Below are 22,744 nucleotides of genomic sequence, written 5' to 3' on the forward strand. Positions count from 1 at the left end.
GCTCAAATGGTAAATATTTTAAAAGGGGCAATTCTCTTTCATTCTATCCACTCCCCACATTTAAAGTATGAACAGAGGTGCCTTTCTCCTCTACATTCCCCAGGCTCTGAGCCCTGAGTATTCTGCACTTCCCTATCACCAAAAAAAGATGCAGTGTCCATTCAACCCAGCTATGAATCTTAGTGGAGAAGTGATGGGGCAGGGGAAGAGAAATGGACATGTATGTTAGTCGTTCGTCCTATCAATAACTTATACAGGTTAAGAGTTTGGTGAGCATCATTTAACAACTCAGATAATGCTTTTGCAACAAATTATATAGTTCAAAAAAGACAAATCGTAGAAGGTCTCAGCAATTGAATGGAGATAGATATAATTGGAGCGATATAAAAGCTCTTAAACTAACTCCCTGGGAACTGGATACTGCATCAGTATGTGTCCTGTATTTTTCAAAACTAAAAAAGTTATTAAATATGAGGGGAGAACGCGAGTTGTTTTTTTTTTTTCTTATCTTGTTTCGTGCTAATCCTGATATTTTGGCCTATTTTGTTCATATTTTCCTTTCTCGATTTCTAGGCTCAGACATCAGGCACACAAAGAGCTTTATGCCTACAAACAGGTGAGAAGTTAAATAGGAAATTACTTTTTCTCCCTCTCTTCTTACAGATAAATCTGAGCAAAAACCGTTAATTTCTTGTGATGGTCACCATTTTAGGTTTCCACTGAGCTCTTCCGGAGTTTGAGGTCTTGCCATTTTAGGCCTACCTCTGCAAGTACTTACTTATGTGCTTAACTTTACTCACATCAGTAGTTCCTTTGAAGTCAGTGGGGATATCCACATGTTTAAAGTCACACACATCCATGTGTTTTGCAGAATCAGGGCCTTACTCTATATCAGTGCATATTGTCAGTTGTTCCCTACAACAATCTAGGATTTGTATTCTTAATGTTACTCCCTATATACCGGATGCTTCCTCAAAGTGATGGAGAAAGGATGGAGTTGACTAAGCAGAAAAGAGAAAATCAGGAATTTGAGAATGTAATTTTCAAAAAAATGTATTTATAAGTGGAGCAGCCATGTGGCAGGAAATTGACTGGTATATCATAGCTCAAACCCAGTAGTGAGCTCTGGATCAAACTGTGTGAGGCTAGATAACAAAAAGGGAAAAATATAAGACTTTCAGCCTCCTTCACACAAGGAGAGTTCAGTTCCTTCACAAAACATCCAAAGCTTTCACAGATGGCAATTAGTGTAATCAATAAAAATCCTGTATTTGACTGGATTTTCCTGGTTGAAAGGAGGAGGAGTTGCCAATTGAGTCACTGACTTTCTGTGTCTGGAGCTTGCACTGTCTGGAGCAGGAAGAAAAACCTGAGTGTACTTTCCCTGGTGGTGGGATCTGTTCCTGTCCTGATTGAAGTCAAATGGGACTTTTGCCATTGCCTTGAATGGCAATAGATGTGCCCCAGCAACATGGCTCCCAGTTCTTGCCATGTTTACAATAAGTAGTAATACACCTTTCCTACAGCAATAAAAGAAAAGTGCTGTCCCAGTGGATCTAAATTCAGTTCCCATGAACTGTATCTTGCTGGGTTAATTACACTAATCCTGAGGGCATTAAAGCTGTGTACTGAATTTGGAATAGTGGGATTTCTCTGTAGGGAATGTTTCCAAGTATTTTTCGCAGATCAAACAACTTCTTCCACTCACTCCCATAGACGCACATCAGTGTCAGCTTCAAAATAAACATTGCTAATAGATTAGTGGCAGGATAAATTTAAACGCCCTACTTTCTTTAGTGTTATAGCTATGTTGGTCCCAGGATATGACATACATAGGGTGGGTGAGGTAATATCTTTTATTGGACCAATTTCTGTTGGTGGAAGAGAAAAGCTTCACAGAGCTCTTGTTCAGGTCTGGAAAAAGTAATCAGAGTGTTGCAGCTAACTGTGAGGTGGGACAGATGGTTAAACACATGGCAAGAAACCACTTAAAATGAAGTGGGCAATTAGCACCTCTGCAGTCATGGGACAAAGGAAGGTTAGGAGGGCCTCCTGGAGGAAGAATTTCTGGAAAAATTAACACTCCTCAATGATATACCTGAGGCCAAGTCTACACTACACACTTACTTCAGTAAAACTACATCACTCAGGGGTGTGCAAAATCCACACCCCTGAGTGACATATTTATACCGACTGTAATCCCCTGAGCGGATGGCACTAGATCGGCGGGAGAGCTCTCTTCCATCAGCTTAGAGCGTCTTTACAAGAAGCGCTACAGCAGTGTAGCTATGCTGATGCAAGCTTGTAGTGTAGACCTTCCCCAAGATACTTTCATCCTTTGAACAGATGACCTAAACTCTCTCATAGGTTTCCATCATCTGTTCACCAAACTCTCTAGTACACTTCCACACCAGCCTCCCGTTCCTCAATGCCGCACTCAGCTTCAGCAAGGGAACCCTACAGACAGCTATCTACAAGAAACCCAGAGGTCACCACGCTTACCTCCACAGATCCAATAACCACCCAGGACACACCAGGAAATCTGTTATCTACAGACAGGCGCTCAGATACCACAGAATCTGCTCCAAGGAGAAAGTCCAGGATACACACCTTAACCAAACAAAGACTGAGAAGTAAATTGAATCACGGAACAGGCCACCCGAATACCGCAAGAGAACCTGCTCTAGTAGGGTGGGAGGAAGGGGACACACTGCCCACACACCCTAGTTGTCACCTACTACTCCCATCCTGGAACCCATATGGGATATCGTCAAACAATTACAACCTATACTTGACGGTGACCACATTCTGAAATAAATCTTTCCTGAACCTCTTCTTCTGGCCTTCAAACAACCCCTCAGCCTTGCCAAGCTCATCTTCAGAAGCAAGCTTCCTACACCCCAGGACACACCAACTCAAAGTGGCACCAGACCTTGCCAGAACAACAGATGCAAAACCTGCAGATACATCTGTGCTGCTACAATGATCAGTATCCCCCACAACATACCTTTTCAAGATCCATGGGTCCTACACATGCCTATCACAACCTGTGCAGTACCTCATCCAGTGCATCAAATGCATCAACAGCAACTGTGTGGGTGAGACCAGACGATCATTATGCTGATGAATGAACTCGGACAGAAAAATAATAAAAGACAAAAACTCATCACCAGTGGGCAAACGCTCTTGACAAGGCAATCATTTCATATCTGACCTCTCAGTCCTGGTCCTCAAAGGAAACCTGAACATCTTTCAAAAGACGAGCCTGGGAACTTAAATTCATAATTGTGCTAGACACTGAAAATCATCTCAGAGACACTAGTTTTATGGCTCAATGCAACAATTTGTAACCTAATGTTCCTCCTTTGTCTTATGACTGCAGAGGTGTTAATTGCCTGTTTCATTTTAAGTGGTTTTTTGCAACATATGTTGGCCCCTTATGCATAACAATCTGTCCCAGCCTCTATTTAGTCTTGACACTCTGATTATCTTCTCCAGACCCAATCTCTTCCAACAATAGAAGCTGGTCCTCACCCACCTTGTGGCTCAGGGTTCTTTAGTTTTGGTAATTTATCTTTCAATTCTGTAGTCTGAGCAAGCATTCTGACATTAATAACATTACAAATTTACAATCCTTTGATTACAATCCTACTCCCTGCTTGTTAGCCAAAGGGGACACAGAACTCTGAACAAAAAAAGGGAAAAAGGATGAATTGGTAAGAGGAGGAAATATCTGAATAATGAAGTTCATCAAACAATATGGGAACATGGCATACTTGATTTCAGAAGGAGGTTCTCTAGATCTCATCCCCTTTTTTGGATTAGTAGTTGTAATCTGCACAATAGCTGCCTTCCCTCTCAAACGTGTTCTTGGAAAGCATTTTGAAAACTGTTTATTTATGTCTGGTTTATTTAGGCTGTCGAGTTTCTGGTGGTTTGTTTTTTTTGTTTGTTTTTAAATTTCTAAAAAATATTAGCTATAATTTGCCTACACTTGTATATTAGTGTTCAAAAATAACTATGTTCATGAACTACCTGTAAATCTATATATCTATATAAAATGTCCTCCTTCAAAGCTCCAGGTTCCTGGGGAAGCACAGGAGAAAGTAGTGGAGTAAAAGACCCACAGCAGGCCTGGGTCAGCTGACTTGGGCTCCCATTGCAGAGCTAAAAATTGCTTTGTTGATGTTCAGTCTCAGGGACCCTCCCTCCTCACTGGTTGTTGGAGCTATTCAATCTATATAGCTAAAGTGGGGGAAATACTGCACAGAAATTTTCACTTTTAAATTACTTCCGTTAAAGATTAAATACAAAGGAAATTATTTACATCAGCTTTATTTATTTAAAAGGAAATCTCTGAAGACCCAATGATGTAATGAAGTACAGCGATCAGAAATGGTAGAAGTCCCGGTCCTAATGCTGTCTCTCTGTCTTGCAGGTTATTCTAAAGGAAAAAGTAAAAGAGCTTAATCTGCATGAGGTAAGCAAGTATTGTTGGGCTGCAATGAGATATTACACCTACAGAGCTAGGCCTCTTTCTCCAGTTCAGGAGTCAGCTCTTTGTCACGTTCCTTTTCTGGAATGATTATGCAACTCATGTAGAGTTCACACACTCTGGCTTCTAGTCACTAGTGCAGACTTGTGGTTGAGGGAGATGGGCAGAGTAAATAAAGAATAACCAAAAATCTACAGATAAGAGGGAACAAAATGAAAATAAGTCTGCCATGTTACAATTTATGGTGTAAATAGGTAAGGAGCAAATAGAACAATTGATTGTTCTGGATCAGTGTTGTTACAGGTGCTCATTTCTGCATTTATATCAGATTAGAGAGACACAGTGGGTGAGGTAATGTCTTCTAAGCCTCTGTGGAAGCTTGAAAGCTTGTCTCTTTCGCCAGTGGAAATTGATACAGTAAAAGATATGATCTCACCCATCTTGTGTCTCTCATATCCTGGTACCAACACAGCAAACAGTGATTTACATCTGGTTGGTACTTAAGTTCCAGAATACCAATCATGTGCCCCCAAATGATTATTTAAGCACCTGTGCAGAACTCAATGTCCCAATTTAAGCCCCCAGGGACTAAAAAATGGGTTTTTATGCTAATATTTTAATTGGAGGAGGGAGGGACAGAGTTTGCATCTAAGGTCAATTTGTCTGGAAGGCTTTGTCCGCAAAACTTGATGCCATGAAATTATGATATGACTGGGGGGTTGGCATCTATGACTGAATGGCTTGTTGGCTGTTTTTTGGAAAGAATTAAGCAAGGCAAGAGGTGAGATAGAAGCCAGCAAGGAGGAGGATAGAAATGGCTGAGAGAAATGAGTGTTGGAGATCTTATTAATGAGGGAAAACATTCCAGATTTAGTGAAGGCCCCAGCGCAAGGGGGACTCTTGGGGACTCCAACCTCTCTGATTGCTGCAGTGTCAGTGTTTTTAACTGTAGACTTGTAAGTGGAAAAGGAGTTGAATACCAGGTTGTCTAGGAACAGAAAGGTTGTTTACAGTAGTGAGGAGCTGTTGCCACATCCTTGTTACTTAGTAACCCAGTTTGGATTTTTAATGTGCTTTCAGTGTTACAGAAAGGTGATCAGAACAGACTAATGACTACACTGTCAGCTCTTGTCCCCACTTAAACTTAAACATGTTAATTTCCATTCCGCTTTTGGGTGGCCAAACGGCAGGCCAAATGCAGCCATGGCGAAGTACTCAATGCTCTAGCCAAAATGTTTGTGTGACTCTCTGCAGAAGACTTTTTCCTAAAGGACAGCCCGCCCGCACCCCCACAGCACACAATCTCTCTGCTTCTGTTGGCTCCAGTTGTTGCCACAATTAATAGGGATAGAGGCAGCAAAAGAGACCAGAACAAAGCAGAAATAATGGAGGGGTTGGTAACTGCAATGGACAGACAGAGCCCGTGGCCTGGGGCAACATACTGTGTTGGTGAGACAGAGAGGGACTGCAGCAGTCATGGGGAACTGGGAGCACAATATATAAGGTATGTAACCCACATCCCCAGTCCCCGAACTAGCTAATGTAAACAGATGCCCTTGTCATGGTGTGTCCTAGACTTTTTTAGAAGTCTAATATGTTAATGAAACAACTGGAAGCCTGACTCTGAAATACTTCTTTCAGAGTAGCAGCCGTGTTAGTCTGTATTCGCAAAAAGAAAAGGAGTACCCGTGGCACCTTAGAGACTAACAAATTTATTAGAGCATAAGCTTTCGTGAGCTACAGCTCACTTCATCCGATGAAGTGAGCTGTAGCTCACGAAAGCTTATGCTGAAATACTTCTGTATCTCATGATTTGCTGTTGCTGGATCAGGAATGCTCCTACACTGAGGTTTGGGCAGGATGTGGGTTGGTTTGGGGTGACTGGGGAGTGGGGGAGAAGCATTTGGGGACAGAAATAATGTATGTAAGATGATAGAAAACTGTAGATAAAGGAGAGAGTAAAATGCGGGTCCTTCAATTCATCCAATGAAGTGAGCTGTAGCTCACGAAAGCTTATGCTCAAATAAATGTGTTAGTCTCTAAGGTGCCACAAGTCCTCCTTTTCTTTTTGCGGATACAGACTAACATGGCTGCTATTCTGAAACTGTCAAATATAACAATATAAAGTTGATTTCTGGCTCAGTCTGGCTAAGATTTGGTAATGGGTTAGACAGGTACATTTCTGGTTGCTACCTGAGTTGGGCTGAGTAAACTCCGTGGGACTTCATTCCAATTTAAAAACACCCAGCCACCTAAGCTTCTGCCCGTTATGATTGCAGAGGTCTCCTTCACAGTATGAGCCATAACAATGCTGCCTTCCTGAGTCTGCAGATAGATAAACAATACCTTGAGAGGTAGGAAGGGCACCCATTCACACCAGCAAGATGTCTGCTTTGGTATGTTCAGAATTATGCCGCTGCTGATTATTTTAGCAAAAACACTGAGTTCTTAGAATCATAGGACTGGAAGGGACCTCAATAGGTCATCTGATCCAGTCCCTTGCACACAGGACAGGACTAAGTATTATCTAGACCGTCCCTGACAGGTGTTTGTCTAACCTGCTCCTAAAAATCTCCAATGACAGAGATTTCACAACCTCCCTAGGCAGCTTACTTCAGTGTTTAACTTCCAGGATTGTGGTGGAGCATGCATCAATTAGCACCACTTTTCCCAACCCTCACCACCCTGCCCCCTTCATCAGATGCCTAGATGTACATGTACATTGTTATGGATTCAAATTGTATTTGGCGCTGGTGTGACTGCTACTGGAATACTGTGTCCCGTTTTGGTGTACACAATTGAAGAAGGATGTTGATTGATTGGCGAGGGCTCAAAGAAGAACCATGAGAATGATTAATGGATTGGAAATCATGCTTTGTAGTGAAAAACTCAAGGAGCTCCATCTGTTTATTTCAACAAAGAGAAGCTTAAGGGGTGACTTGATCACAATCTGTAAGTAGGAACATGGGGAACAAAAATTTGATAACAAAGGGTAGGGAAGAAATATCCCACAGGACTGTCACTGAAGTTTGCTGGATGGTCTCAAAAATATTTCCCATCAGAAACACCATTTTCTCATCTACCTCTGTTGTTTAGACTTGCAGTAATACGTGTGTGTCTGCTTCATCCAGCAGCCAGTGTTAGGCAGGCCTTTCGCCTGGTTTTAAGGCAGGTGGTCCTCTTTTTCTGTGGTCACACCGATGCAGGTGGAGCAGCGTGCTCTTCAAAGTGGCACCTCCATGCGGTGTGACCTTGCACACACCACGTGTACAAGATCTCACGAATGGGATCACACCTGGGCCCACACCATTCCCAGAAGTACTGGCATGTCCAGTATTCTGGGGGACGCAGCAGTGGCTATCTTAGCCAGCATGCGCTCTTCACAGCATGTGCCCTGCCACTGTGAAGCGTTCACGGTGTGCGGTGGGAATGTTCATTTACAGAAGGAGCTGAGATACACTTGAGACTGTACCTGGGATGATGATAATACTCAGTGCACCTGTGGTGCCTCTCGTCCGTGGTATTTAAGGCCCTGATGTAGCGTTCGCTTCCAGACACTTCTTTACCGGCAAGATGCAGGCAAGCTGGAGAGACCTCAAAGAAGAGTAGCGAAAATAGGTATGGGGCTTCCGCAACTTAGTGCAGGAAGGAAGATGAACGGACTGCAATTGTTTTCCCCTTTAATTCAGAAAAAGCTGAAAAGCAACTTCCGAAAAATTCACCCTTGGGGCATTATTGACTGCTCCAGTTGCTGCTCGTGACCGCTAGCAGACACTCAGGAGGGAAAGGAACCCGTAAAGCTCTTTGAGTCCGCACATCTGCTCTATTTTCTGTAGTGCCACTTGACAGGTCGTTAACATGGTGCGAACTGTGGGTTCACGGTACTGGAACTTCTGGGTAGCACTCTGGGGCCCAATCCTGAGGGTTCGACTCTGGCAAACCTCCACTGAAGTCAGTGAGAGTTTGCCTGAGCTGCAGGATTGATCTGATCTGTAAAGAGAACTTGAGACTGATGACTGGATAGACTCAGTTGATCTTACTCCCTTGGAAAAGGCTTGGGCAGTCAAGAACCCCTCATGTTCCTGCAGCTCTTGCCTATAGAGCGTGCTGCCATGGGACAGATGGTCTCTTTGCTCAGCCTTTTGGGAGCTTTCAGTTTTATGAGAAGAGCAGCATCAAAATACAGCACAGCACATTAAAGAGTCCTGTACTACTGCCAACACAAGTATCAATGATGATACCAGTGAAAGTATCATTTCAGTGAAGAGTCAGAGGCAAAAGGAGGTGGAAGCATCAAAAATGGGTGAGGGGGAACCTGTGATTCAGATGAAGGAATCAAAATGTATTCCTCATACAAGCACCTCCGATAACTATCTACAGCCACCTTTAACGAGCTTCAATCAACTCTCGTTTTACTTGTATTTCAGGATATTTAACATTCTGTTCCTTCGTATTTAGGGCTTGGAAAGCCAGGAGGTGATCATTATAGATACTTAACCGATCCTGGAGAAGCCGGCGGGAGCCCCAGGGAGAGTTCTCTTTACTTCTGTAGTACTTCACATATGCAAAGCTTTGGGCAGATTTTCACTAGCCTTCATAACACTCTGTGAAGAAGATGAGTATTATCCCTATTCTGCAGATGGGGGAACTCAGGCAGAGAGGTTAAGTGAGTTGCCCAAGGTGGCTGAGTCAGGATTAGAGTTGAGGAGTTACTGGTTCCCAGGTTTATGCCACTAGATCATATGCCTCTTAAATTTGTAGTCTCTATTTTATCTTTTTACAAGATACTCTGCATTGGCCTCACAGAAGGCAAGTAACTCAGAAGGACCTCACCGCACTGGGCCACCTGCTATGTTTGCTGAACTGGATTAGCATGACTGGTCAGCCATCTTGGGTGGATGGGATCAGACTGCATCTATACCAAACTTAGAAACTCTCTCCTAGCCTATACCCCTACTCCTAATCAGGACCTCATTCCTAGTTTTTCATACGGTGAAGATCTCGCCTAAAATACTATTTCTAAACTTGGGCTTAACACTAGCCAGCCAACCCCTGTTTTAAAACTGAGCTGGCCTGAAGTGGTTTTAAATCTGGTTTTTAATTAGCTCAACCCAGTGTAGAAGAGAATAACGGTCTCATAGGCAAAGTATGGATGTTTGACGTCAACCATGGTGGCAGTCTCCCTTAGAGCACTGCTGAGGAAGAGGAACACACAGAATAAATGTTAGAAAGGAAATTGGACTGGGCTTTCCCAGTGGAAAGGAGTCAAAGTGGATCTAAAAGAAGGTAGTTGCAGGGTAGCGGGGTGGTGAAAGCCCTAGTCTTTTCCCTGCTGGTGATCTAATGGAAATGAGGTTGGGGGAAGTCCAACTTGGGAGCCATCTGCACTGTAGGAGCTTTCATGTTGAGAAACCCAATTACAGTGTAGCAGGACTTACATTGTACAGTTGAAACTCAGAGTTACAAACTGACCAGTCAAATATTCATCTAATTTGGAACCGGACATACATAATCAGGCAGCAGCAGAGACCCCTCCCCCCCCCCAAAAAAGGCAAATACAGTACAGTGCTGTGTTAAACGTAAACTGCTAAAAAAAAATAAAGGGAAAACAGCATTTTTCTTCTGCATAGTAAAGTTTCAAAGCTGTATTAAGTCAATGTTAAGTTGTAAACTTTTGAAAGAACCACCGTGGTGTTTTGTTCAGAGTTGAGAATGTTTCAGAGTTATGAACAACCACCAATCCCGAGGTGTTCGTAACTCTGAGATTCTACTGTAATTTGACTGAGTTGTATTTTCTCCTCCTCCCAAACCAATACAGTCCAAGGTTGTAGCATGGTCTGGGACGACCGTTGAAACCCAGGTCAGTCTGTCCGTACTATATGACTAAACTACGTATTATATTAAGCCCCTCCCACCCAAAAAAGAGTAGTTTCCACAGTGCAGATGGGAACTTGATTCTTAACAAAGAGCTATCCACACCATGAAAAGCACCCACTCTTGAAATAAGAGAGGCCGAAGAGTTGGAATAGCAGGAGTCCTTACGGGCCAGGATTAAGGTGATTTGGAAGGGTTCTCTGGGTATCTTGTACAGCACAAACCCTGGCTAGGTCAGGTATAAGGCAGACTATTTGACCTGTAAATTCAGCTACAAATATCTCCCAACCTAATTTTTTTTTTTTTTTTTTACCAGCAATCCAGTGGGTTAGTGGTACATAGGTGCTGGAGTTAGGGGTGCAGAGGGTGCTGCAGCTCCCCCTGGCGTGAAGTGGTTTCCATTATATACAGGGTTTACAGTTTGGTTCACTGGCTCTCAGCACCCCCACTATACAAATTGTCCAGCACTCCTATAGCGGTATGGCCAAAGTGAAGGACATCATGAATTTTATAAATAGGATATTACTGCCAGACAACATGTCATTTACAGGGTTTCCATACTCAGTAGGAAAGAAGTCTGTTTCTTGTGTGCATAAGCTTTAGTTGTTCACTTTTGAAAGTCAAATGGAGCATTAACAATCTCCTGAGTGCTTCTGCTTTGCTGGCATCATTTCCATAGATCACTGAGTATCTTGGTGCCTTTCTGCAAGCGCATATTCTACTATGCTTACTGATTAACTCTCTTGTAATATCCCAGTGGTCAACAGTGGAAAGTTGGCTGGATCTAGGAGCCTATTGCCAGAGAGGTGTGGCTGCTATTGACAGTTAAGCCAAAAATCTCAATGAAGAGCTAGTGACAGTTGTGTGGGAGTGAGTTTTATAAGAGAGAAAGAGAGAACTTTTTTATTTTTTTTTAAACCAAGAGCATGTCACAAGGTGAGGGAGAGGGGCGGTGGGTAGTCTATGTAGACTGACTGTCTGATCATCTTCAGCGATAAAAGGCAATAAATTGTGTTGGGTTGATTAGAGCCCAGTCATTTGTATTAAATGCAGAGAATGTTAAACTCTTTGTTGATTTGGATTAATGTGTCAGATTACGAACTGAGGCCCTTGGTTATTTATCACTTAAACTTTCCCAATCCTGACACATGTGACTATACCAAACTCTGATTGGGTTGTGCATGGTTACTCAGCATAAGCCTCACAGAACGGGTTCTGCACGGCACAGACCACTTGCAGTTCCCTTATACTCTCTCTGGGTTTGCCCATGCTAGAGGAAAAACATTGAGAAGAAGCTTAGCCCTTCAGAAAGGCAGTGATGTCAGAGTTGTGTCCAAATGTCAAGACTGCAGGTTCATTGTGGCCATGTCTACACAACAAAATTATGTTGACCTAATTTATGTCGGCATACAGCCGCTGTAGTTATTAAATCGCTTGTGCATGTACACCCATGGCTCCTTGTGTGGGTGCTGCACATCCTCCCCAGGAGCGCTTGTATCGATTGTATTGTCAGTGTGGGACACTGTGGGATGGCTCCTGAAGGACCTTAACAATCAACATAAGCTACGCAGTGTCTATACTGACATTGCATTAACCAAATTACGTGTAGCGTGACTCTGTGCCGCTCGGGGAGGTAGTGTTACTAAATCGGCATAGAGAGGAGGCACTTATGTCAGTGGGAGCCAAATTTAAGTGAAGATACTTCCAAAGGTAGATCAATGCAAGGCAGCTTATGTCGACCTCACTATGAAGTGTAACCAGGCTGTAACTCTGGCCTCTGGATGTTTTCCCCTACAATATTTTTGTTAGGATCACAAGTGAATAACGTAACCCATTTTCACTGAAGTGTGCTCTGTCCCAAGGCAGAATCGTAGTGAGACCATTTGATGACAAATCTGCATCCCTCACAAAACAAGATGAAACAGAGTTCTTTAAAATACTCCAATGTTAGTCAAGAGAGCAGTTTGGTGGAGAAGTTCCTTGGGGAATGTTTCCATTGACTTAACCTTACCTACAGAGTATGTATTCAGAAAGTTTTCCATCAACTGATTCCATTGTCTCTCTGCTTTCTCACCTTTCAGATCTGTGCCGTTTGTTTGGAGGAATTCAAGCCCAAAGACGAGTTGGGAATCTGTCCATGTAAACATGCCTTCCACAGAAGTAAGTGCTGACTACCAGTCGGTACAAAAGACCAAAGTTATGTTTACAAAAGCCTTGCAAGTCTCTTGGAAACACTGGCAGCACTAAATAATTGATGGCCTCTGAATTACAAAGGCTTATATTGTGAGCATCTGCCTGTGCTGTGTTCTAAAGGATTAACAAATGCTACTCCTCTTTAATAAGGCCTCATTTACTGTATTAAGTTGAGCCATGTTTACTAAAGCTTTGGAAATCTAGTCACAGTTGCCTTGAAAGTTGGTGGGAAAAGTTGTCTGTGCACGAGCCTTGCCTTTAATGGAGAGACTTGTCTTGTCACACATTCACTTGCATTTGGAAGTCTAGGGTTCCAGGAGGTGTATGCAGCGCTGTACCACATGTTGCACAGTGAAACCTGCCCAGGGTGGGCCTTCATTCTGAAAGCACAGCTCGCTGCAACGTGGAATCCTCCAAACAAAGCAGGACACGCAGCGTGGGACTGGCTTGCCTGGTGGGGCAGGCGAGCCTTCCTGGAGAGTTTGGAAGGGAGCAAAGGTACTTGGCAAAGGGTATACGCTTTGAGATGCCTTGTATGTGGAGCATGAAGTGTGGAGTGGGTGATGGAAATCCAGATAAGATCGGGTGAGGAGTAGCAGAGATGTATGAGGAGCTGGAGGTGAGAATAGAGGTGTGCAGAGGCTGATGATTAATAGCTGGAACTGGATGTGTAAAGAGAGAAGGAAGGCGGTGAAGGGACTTGAGTGGCAGGGGAGATGTGATTAGAATGGCCTGAAAGGAAGATAATCTTGCCAGTAACCTTTCTGACAGGCTGGAGTGGAGAGAGTGGACTGCAGGGAGGAGGAAGCTTACATGATTGGGGTGGCAACGAATGAAGACCTGCACCGAGGTCGTAGCAGTAAGGCTAGCAATGAAGTAAATATTTGTCCTGGAATGTGGTTATCCTGTTAATTTGTAGGCTATGTATTGTTCTTGTATAGCGTATGATGTGGGAGAGGGAGGGGCCATGGCTGGCCTCCAAATCCCACCTTTCCCTCTATCCCTGGCTGGAGAGAGGCCAACAGCACTCTAGAGCTATTGGGCTGGAACTTTCCAGTTTAGTTCTGAACTTCACACCCTGCAACAGGATTTAGTTGAGCTAACACACACTAAAAGCTCATCCATTCTCCCCCTCCCTCCGCTTCCCCCAGCTTGCTGTTTACAAGGGGATTCTAATTGTTGGTTATGTAAAGGAACTGTTAGACTATGTCTACACTGCACTTTCGTTGGTAAAACTTTTGTTGGTCAGGGGTGTGAAAAAACCACACCCCAACCAACAAAAGTTTTACCAACGAAAAGTGCCGGTGTGTACAGCGCTTTGTCGGCAGGAGACGCTCTCGCACCGACAAAGCTACCGCCCCTCGTTGTGGATGGTTTTATTTTGTTGGCAGCAGAGCTCTTTCCTGCAGACAGAGCAGCTATACTGCGTACCTTACCACGTACCTTACAGTTGTAAGGTGCATAGTATAGACACAGCCTATGATTTGCTCTAAAGCAGTGCTGTGTGTTCCCATGGTATGAATGCATAATTTCCCTCTCCCCCAAAGCATGTAACCTAAACAGAGAGTGGAAAAATGCTTCCCCCGCCATGCAAAGGTGGTTTTTCAGTGACCCAGATCTGGACATGGAGCTAGGTTTTGTGACTTTACTCCCTCAAAAATCTGCAGATCTATGAATCATTCTAGCGGTAATGGCCTGTATGTACCCTCTGTGCATGTCTGTGTTTTTCTGCATTGCACCTGTTCATGCCTTTAGATCATAGTGTTCCACAACAGATATTCCACACGCTCTGTACAGAGATGCAGCACGCAATACTGGAAAGAGCTGCATGAGCTTCTGGAGCTAGATCAGTAATAGACCATCTCTCTTGTGCACAAGGCATCCCAAAAAGCCAGACACTGGTAGTTTAGGACCCAATCCTGCAAATTGCTGAGCACCTCCCATGCTTCAGTGCGAGTTGAGGTTGCTTTGCACCCTGCAGGAGCAGAGCTTTGTGACTTAGCAATAGCTCAAATGCAGCCTTTGGGTGCTAGAGCCTGTTTCTCCGGGGAGAGGAAATACTCGTGAAGAAGCTGGAGTTAACCCCTCCTCTCTTTGGAAAATGTCATTGTTCTTTACCTTCCCCCTGTTGACCTGCCAAAGATGGGCAGAATTGACATCCGGCATGTAGTACTTCCCATGCTGCAGTTTTGATGTGAACCCAAGTCCTGGGACATGGCTCAAATCTGCCAGATATTTGCTGAGGTGGGATTGCTACCAGCAGAGTTGTGCTAACACAGCAACACTCTGGGCCTAATTCTGCAAGCGTGCTGTGTGCAAAGCACCCACTGAAGAGCTCGTATCTGTGTTGAGGGTCAGCAGAAGGCAAGAGCTTGATTTGAGGATGCCAGCTCTGACCGTTTGGGGGCTTTTGTAAGAATGTGGTTTGCCTGGATGGTGCTTGCTCTTTAAAGAAAGCAGCACTGCAGCAGTGAGCATCACACCGCAGAAGTCCATAATGGCGTTCTAACAATCATCCCAGTTCAGCAGAATCAGGCATGTTTAAGTGCAGTTTTTTATTTGCGTAAGGGAGGTGGTGCAGAATTTTAAATTCTTTGGGTGAGATTATCTCTGACAAGTTCCAGTATAGACCTGGCATAGCGATTTTCCTGCTATAAAATTGCCTGTTCACTGAATAAAACTGACTTTCTACATGTGAATGCAAAGAGGGACTTTAAGATGAACTAAAACTCTGGAGGTAGAAATGTGCCTCATAGGATGAAAATGGCAGGTGAGTGTGGAAGCCAGGAGTCTGGGGCTTGATTACAGCTTTGTCACTGACTCTCTACGTGAACTTGGGTAAGTCCTTTAACTTGGCTCTGTTTCCACAGCTTTAACATGGAGATAATGATTTCTACCTCCAAAAGGCTGAGAGAATTAATGTTTGGCAAGTGAGAGGAGGCACTCAAATGAGGGGGGCCAGAGAATTGTACAAAGTGTTCAGTGGTGGTAATCGGGTTCAGTGTGAATTAACTCTGTCCTCTCTTTTCTTCATTCCCAGGTGCCTCATTAAGTGGTTGGAGGTGCGAAAAGTGTGTCCACTCTGCAACATGCCTGTTCTACAGCTGGCACAACTCCATAATAAGCAGGACCATGGGCCTCCCCAGGGACCACTGCCTGGGGCAGAGAACATTGTATAGCTTCTCCTAAGCAAAGGACACTTCCATCACAAAAAAATCACAAGGATGAAAATGATGGACTTATGCAGAGAATCGCAGATCTCTGAATCTGTTCCTTACAGCCTTGGTGCATCTACCAGGATTCCCTTTGTCTCATGAAGAGCTCCCATGGTGCACTTTAGGGGACGGGGCCAGATGCTTGGACTTCAGAACAACCAAAGCAATATGCCACCAGTGCAACAAGAAGACAAAAGGCAACGACAAGCCTATGTGTTTGGGTTTTTGAGAGCACTTTATGACGGACCCTGTCGCCGATATTACACGTGTAGGCCTGGTACCTGTTTCTGGCTAGTTGACTATATTGTGTGCTGAGTAGGAGGGACAATGTCACGAGTATTATAAGAGAACTTACGAGGGCAAGTCTTTCAAGACACTGGCCCCTGGGTACCTTGAATGGCAGATCTTATGCAGCCAGTGGACATCTTCCCATCTCAGAAAAACAAAACCAACCTTCACACCCCCTTTAAAAACTGTCTCCATAAGGCCCACACGCAGCCAGTGGTTACCTCACGCTGAATTGCTAATGGCAGGAGAAATGAGCAAGGGTTTACATTGTTCCTTTAAGGAGAGTTTCCTGAAGTTGTGGGATTACTCAGAAATTTAAATTTCTGAGTAATGTCCTGTTAGCAGAGACAGCACTAGACCAGTCTGCCAACAGCCTCTAAGACAGTGCAAGCACATAAGCACTCTGGCTGAAGTAGTTCCAGGGAAAGGTTTGCAGGGTACTGTCCAGTAAGGGCACTGGGTCACTCTAATGTGCACGTATGGCCTGATTGTGCGGAGATGTTGAGCACCCACAGCTCCCTAGTCTTCATCTCTGAGAATCAACCTTACTTGACCCCAGAGGAGCAGTGAGGTGGATCTGCCTCTTGAGAACATCCATTGCCCCCGAGTGTTCTGAAAAATGATGGGATGATTCCTACCAAGCGCTGGCATTAAGCTGGCTTTGGGACACAGGCACTTACTGCAAACTGCACAGCAGCCATACATGTGTCCTTATTTTCCTCTGCAATACGAAAGCCCATTTAAAAAAATCTAAGTCCAAGGCCCATCGGTTGCATGCTTTCTTCCCTTCTCGTGTAGTTGGTGAAGCATGGTTGCAGTACACTGCCTCACTCTCCCACACACCCTCCTGTCTGCACAATCACAATCTCAAAGGGCTGATTTAACCTGGCACAGATGGGCCCAAGTCCCTAAATTCGCAGAGCTGCTGCCTCTTACTTCAGAGCCAATGATAACCTTGACCTATCTTGTTCTTTCTCTTGGCTCTGAACTAGAGAGAGGTACCACGTCATTCTTCTGGGTGCAGAGGTATTCAGTCGTCCTTTTGAGTTCTGTGGCCCACTTGAAATGATGCACATCAGGATAAGCGACGGGGCATAAGTCTGTTTGTGTACATACGTTTCTTGGGGTTGAGGAGTACCCTTGGTGTTTGGCCGAAGTATACTTAAGCAGGGTAGGTTTTCCGATTTCTAGCTCCACTTTCTGAGTGATTCAAAGTACTGACACTACTGAGATTCCTGAATTAGATCAATATAAACAGTACAGATATGGCTGGGACTCAGAGGGAAGTTCTCCTTAAAGGTACGTAGCTAGCCATTGTCTAAAATACCGTAAATGTGCATATTGCTTACTGCATTGGCTTGCCAGCCCTTTCTCCTCCTAGGTACACACCTGCGTGCCTATAGCATCTGCTGTAGTGCCGTCCCATGAGAGCCTCACAGCTATTCCCATTCAAGGCGGATCCTCTGGTTCTTTAACATGTTCCAGGACCCTGATATCCCTGATCTCTTTGCTGTCTCATCCAATCCAGTTTACATCTCATGTACTACCAGGAAGTCCTTTTGTCTTCTAAACATTGCTTATAAGGGCCAAATCCTGCTTGCCATTGATCTCAATGGAAAAACTCTCCTTAACCTCTGTGGCATCAGGATAGGGGACATCCGAGGGGGAAGATTCACTTACTCGCGAGTGTCCTCTGCGCTGACTTTGACTTTGACTATTGCAGACTGTATTGTGACGGGATGGGAGGGGAAGGCACGTGTATTGTTTATAAATGTGAACCCGTGGCTAGTTCACCTGCTTATTTGCCTGCTCGCAGGTATTTGCATAAGCTGTGAATGACTGAACAGTTTTACAGAGGAGCTTTGCAACGACCAGTGGGAAGAAGGATGGGTTGTGAACATCTACCATTAGTCACTTTGTCCGTCGTGAACTTCAAATTCTCCATTTAACCGGAATAGAAAAGGTCCAAATGCCGTTATTTCCCTTTCGTCGATCAGCACTAAGCTGGTAGTGATCAGCAGTATTGATTAAAGCAATATTAGGTGCCTTTGACCTTTGTTCCCTTTACAGAGCTAGGGGTACAGTAGCACACCACCATCAGCTCTTGCGGATGAAACGGACAGTTCCTACCATGCCTCAGCCTGTCGAGTTTCTGTCTCTGGCCCAGCCAGGCAGGGCACGCTGGCCTATAGATGGATGTCAGCAAAGAGGGTTGATGACTTGTCTCTCTGATGTAGCCTAATATATGCATTTCTAATGTGCCTACACAATAATTTAGGTCAAGACTTGAACAAAAAACACTCCTGCTGCCACTGAAGTCAATGGGAATTTTTGCCCACGGGCTTCACTAGGAGCAGGATCTGATCCAGATGGCTGTCCTGTGATACACGCACCCTTCCTGACCCCCACCCACCACCAATATTGAGCCTTTTTGTGTACTTTTATTTTTTTGCCACAGCCGTTTTTTTTAAGTCATTCAGAAGAATCTGCGTCCTGAACATTTTATGTATGAGACTCTTACCTAGGCAATTAGGTATCTTAGATTGTATTCTGAATGGAACAAAGATCTGGATTTGAACTATGAATATAAAGTGACAGGGCTGGCTTAGTGTCTTCCCTGCTGTCTCCTGGCTGTGCAGATAACGTTTGCATTTTATTTCTGTGATGAATACCACAGGCTACAGTGCTGTATCTCATTGATAGATTCATAGATACTAAAGTCAGAAGGGACTATTATGATCATCTAGTCCAACCTACTGCACAACGCAGGCCACAGAATCTCACCCACCCACTCCTGCAAAAAGCCTCTCACCTATGTCTGGGCTATTGAAGTCCTCAAATCGTGGTTTAAAGACTTCAAGGAGCAGAGAATCCTCCAGCAAGTGACCCGTGCCCCACACTACAGAGGAAGGCGAAAAACCTCCAAGGGCCTCTTCCAATCTGCCCTGGAGGAAAATTCCTTCCCGATCCCAAATATGGCGATCAGCTAAACCTGAGCATATGGGCAAGATTCACCAGCCAGATATCCAGGAAAGATATCATTGAGGATAAAACTGTGTGATCCTGCATTCTTGTGCCCTGGAAAAAGAGCCAGCCTGGCTGAACTGCTTCCTAGGTGCCCTGCAGGAGAAAATCTGTGAATTCCTTCCCTGAACATCGAGGCCGCTGAGGATGCTCGCTAAGAAAGTGGTGGCTTTTGGTCTCCACTTCACAGTAAATGAAAGTGACTTATAGGCTGGTCTCTCAGCATACAACTCCTGGAGTCCGTGTCCCTCCATTCCTGTGGCTGGATTAGAATTTAGTATGAATTCTATGGGGCTTCCTCTCACAGCTCCTGACCCTTCCAGGTTCTCGGTGCTCAGAGCTTCTCCAGAAATCACTGGAGTTCTGTGCAAGGACAGTTTGCAGGATCAGCGCTAAGGATTTTTCTTATGGCTCGGTTGGTGGGTTGGTAATAGGGTAGTGCAAAAAGCTTCAGGTCTGGGTAGGAATCTAGCCTAGGTCAGCTGTGTCTGAAAGTCACAGCCACATGATGGTAGTTGAGTGATCTGCGAATTGGCAGTCTTACTCCCTTTGTTAGCATCTGGTCTCTCTATTCCCAGATACTTTATCTCATTTGGTACCCTTGTTGGGAATCAGAGTAGCCAGGCTGACAAATGAGCCATGGACGCTTCTTCCTTCTCGTTCCTAGGGGTGTCTCTTCAAAGCAGGGACAGAGGCACAGGGAGATGACTGCATGATGCTGTTTGCAGGACCACTGTCTGTTCTGGGCATAGATCTTCAGTCTTGAGCGTTTCAATCTATAATTAGTTTATTAGTTTCACTAAATTCTCTGAAACAAAACTTAACTTTTCTGGTTCTCTGCGTTATATCAAGTTACAAGGAAACTTGAAGGCATGCTCTGATTGGGCCCCAAATCCTATAGGGGCCGGTAACCATACAGATACATAGAATAATGTCAACACAGCAACTGTAAAACCGCGAAGAGGGGAGGGTTAAAACCCTCTTGCAGAAGCTGGTCTGAATTGGTGCCACTTGAAATGTCCTCTCAAATGGCCAGAGGAATTCCCTGCACTTGCCTGGTGTGCTACATCCTTCATTGTTTGGTTGAACGAGTACCTACAGCATGGCTGATTTATTCCTTTTGGCTTTACCAGAATATTCAGCTCCCAATCACATCCACGCAGTCAATGAACCAGTGGAGTGAGGTGTATTTTAATTTAAAGGGCTGTTACAGTGAGACTCCATCTTTCTCCTGTTGCTGTCCATTTTAGAGCCATCTCAACCGTACTCAGGTTCACCTTGCTAAGGGATGTTATGAAGGTAGTTTGCCAGTTCCACTCTAATCTCTGTAACCGATACACCACCACCTTGTGTATAGTATCTGTCTGGTATCTCTAGAGCAATTGACTACCTCAAGAGAGCCATTTAATGTCTTAAATGTCAGTGGTATATGTCACAAATGTATGGGGGGGAGGGGTGATAACAACATCCCGGAGCATATGAATGTGTTGTCCTCTCTCCATTTCCCAGCACTAAATTCTGCAGAATAGCACTCAGGCTCTTGAGCAGATTTGTGGTTTGTTTCATGTTAACTGGTGGCCAAAAGTGGCACAGATCCCTGCAAGCTCAGCACTTGCTCGAGACAGTGACCCGGGCTTGTGGGGGGAATTAGGCTAAAATTCACAGGAACCACATTTCTGTCAGGTAAGATTCCCTTTCCCAATCTCGTTAGTCAAAAATGTTTGTTTGACAGGCCACCTACCCACAATTCCCATTCACTTCAATGGGATTTGTGTGTGATTGGCATCTCTCAAGATCGGACCCTAAGAGCCCATTCAGCCAGTGGATGAAAGTAGAAGCCCTCATGGCAAATGCACTTGTATCTCCCTTGACTGATTGGTCCCTTCGTATATAGACCTTCTAACAGTATCCTCTCCTTTAGTATGTACCCATAACTCCCACCAGTTAATGGGAGATAGATGTGTACATATCTATGCAAGAATAGGCCACTAATTTTAGCAGGCTAGTTGCAATCAGTTCATGGTTGGTTTCTTATAGCTGAACTAGGACAAATTGCTCATGGATAATCCCTGCTAGCTCGCTGTTTCTCTCCCAAGTGCATGATTGATGCAAATTTCCATTCCCAGGAGTTGAGTGGACAGGATTTCTGTGAATGGCCAGTCCTTGGTGCCAACTCCTTTTGTGATACAAAACATACACTGTTCACTGTAAAAGCTAAACCTTGTGGCAAAGAAGGTATTTGGAAGTATAGATTCTACCATGTGCCTATGTCTTGGGTTTCCTTCAAAAGTTGACTATTTGCCTTTATTGGAGAAAATTAAGCAACTTGTAGTCAACATTTGAAAACTCTGTTGTGTGTATTTCAAAGCAAAAGGCCCGAGTGTTAATTAGTTGCCATAAACCAGGTTGCACTGACCCATTGGTCCAGAGCATTTGTAGTGGTGGTGGTGGATTCTGAAGCTTGATCAGATTTCATTGACTTGATGAGGAAATGGAGCTGCAGGGCATAGTTCTGTGTCCTCCTGGATGTGTCTTCCTAAAACTCTACATGGTTGGTGAAGGCTCACTTTCCCCCTTGCTTGTTTTTGGTGACCCTAGTATTGAGCTGTTTGCCAGTGTATGGCTGACCTGTCTGATCTCTCATCTGAGTGTAAATCTGGAGTAACTCCATGACCACCAGTGGATTTATACCAGTGTGAGATCAGAATCCAACTCCATGTCATGGGGATAACTATCTATTGATCAGTCTCTAGATGACTTTGGATGTAAATGGAAGGGGCAGGATATTACCTGAACCCTACTCTTTCTTAGGAGTTTCTCTTTTTTGCTTCAGTATTTACAACTCTCCCTATTGAAGGGGTGCAAGAAAGGGGTCATTCAGTATTACATTGTACAGGCTTTTCTAATGGCAGAGTAGACTCTTCTTTCCAATCCTTTTAGAATGGGGCTAAAGTTTCCCATTAACAATTAGTCTGTGTATTTTGATAGCATCAGTATCTGAACTATCGCTAGCATTTGACCAGTCTTGTGACTAGGCCACCAGGGGTTTGGATTGGGGGCGGGAGGGTGGCATTTTCTCCTTCTCTGTAAATACCGTGTGACTCCTGAGATGTTTATGCCTCTGGGTTCATAGACTGTTTGTACACTAAGAGTTCTGCAGCAGAATGTTTTTTAAAACATTCGCTGTTTTTTGTAAGCTATATTTTGTATATTTAATTGCTATTTTAAAATTCTAATGCATCTTTTTTGCTAATCACACTATTGTTAAGGAAAAGAGAATTTGCATGTGATTGGACTTGAAATGTAAATAAATGCGGATTTTGGAAATCGTGCTGTGTTGGGAGTCATTTCCGCCACCATCTCACTGAATCACACATGTTCACCTGTCTCTGGTTTACGTAGGTCACCCCCAGGGTGACTCTGGCTGAGTCCATTGCTTACAAACAGATGGTACTTACTGCTGGGGGCAGTCCAGGCCAGGACACCACGGTGAGATTGAGTCAGCAAAGACTTGCCCCCTCCTTGCTTTTCCCCCATAGGTCTCAAAGCAAGTAAGCATCATTATCCCACTCTGATAGATGAGGGGAAATGCAGAAAAGCGACTTTCCTGAGGTCCCACAGTGAGTTGGGCAGAATGGAACCCAACACCTTGTCC

The 22,744-nt window shown here is 44.3% G+C and overlaps 1 protein-coding gene across 2 annotated transcripts in view; it reads left to right on the forward strand.

The window, feature by feature from the left end:
• Positions 1-22,416, forward strand: part of RNF24 (ring finger protein 24) — a 75,645-nt gene extending 53,229 nt beyond the window's left edge. For both annotated transcript variants that reach the window (XM_043512747.1, XM_043512748.1), the window contains exons 3-6: positions 574-616; positions 4,439-4,480; positions 12,451-12,533; positions 15,603-22,416. In XM_043512747.1, the coding sequence (XP_043368682.1) occupies positions 574-616; positions 4,439-4,480; positions 12,451-12,533; positions 15,603-15,741 (307 nt within the window). In that variant the 3' untranslated portion in view covers positions 15,742-22,416. The remainder of the gene's footprint in view (positions 1-573; positions 617-4,438; positions 4,481-12,450; positions 12,534-15,602) is intronic.
• The last annotated feature ends 328 nt before the right edge of the window (positions 22,417-22,744 follow it).

Source organism: Dermochelys coriacea, chromosome 4, assembly GCF_009764565.3.
Source record: "Dermochelys coriacea isolate rDerCor1 chromosome 4, rDerCor1.pri.v4, whole genome shotgun sequence".
NCBI lineage: Eukaryota > Metazoa > Chordata > Testudines > Dermochelyidae > Dermochelys > Dermochelys coriacea.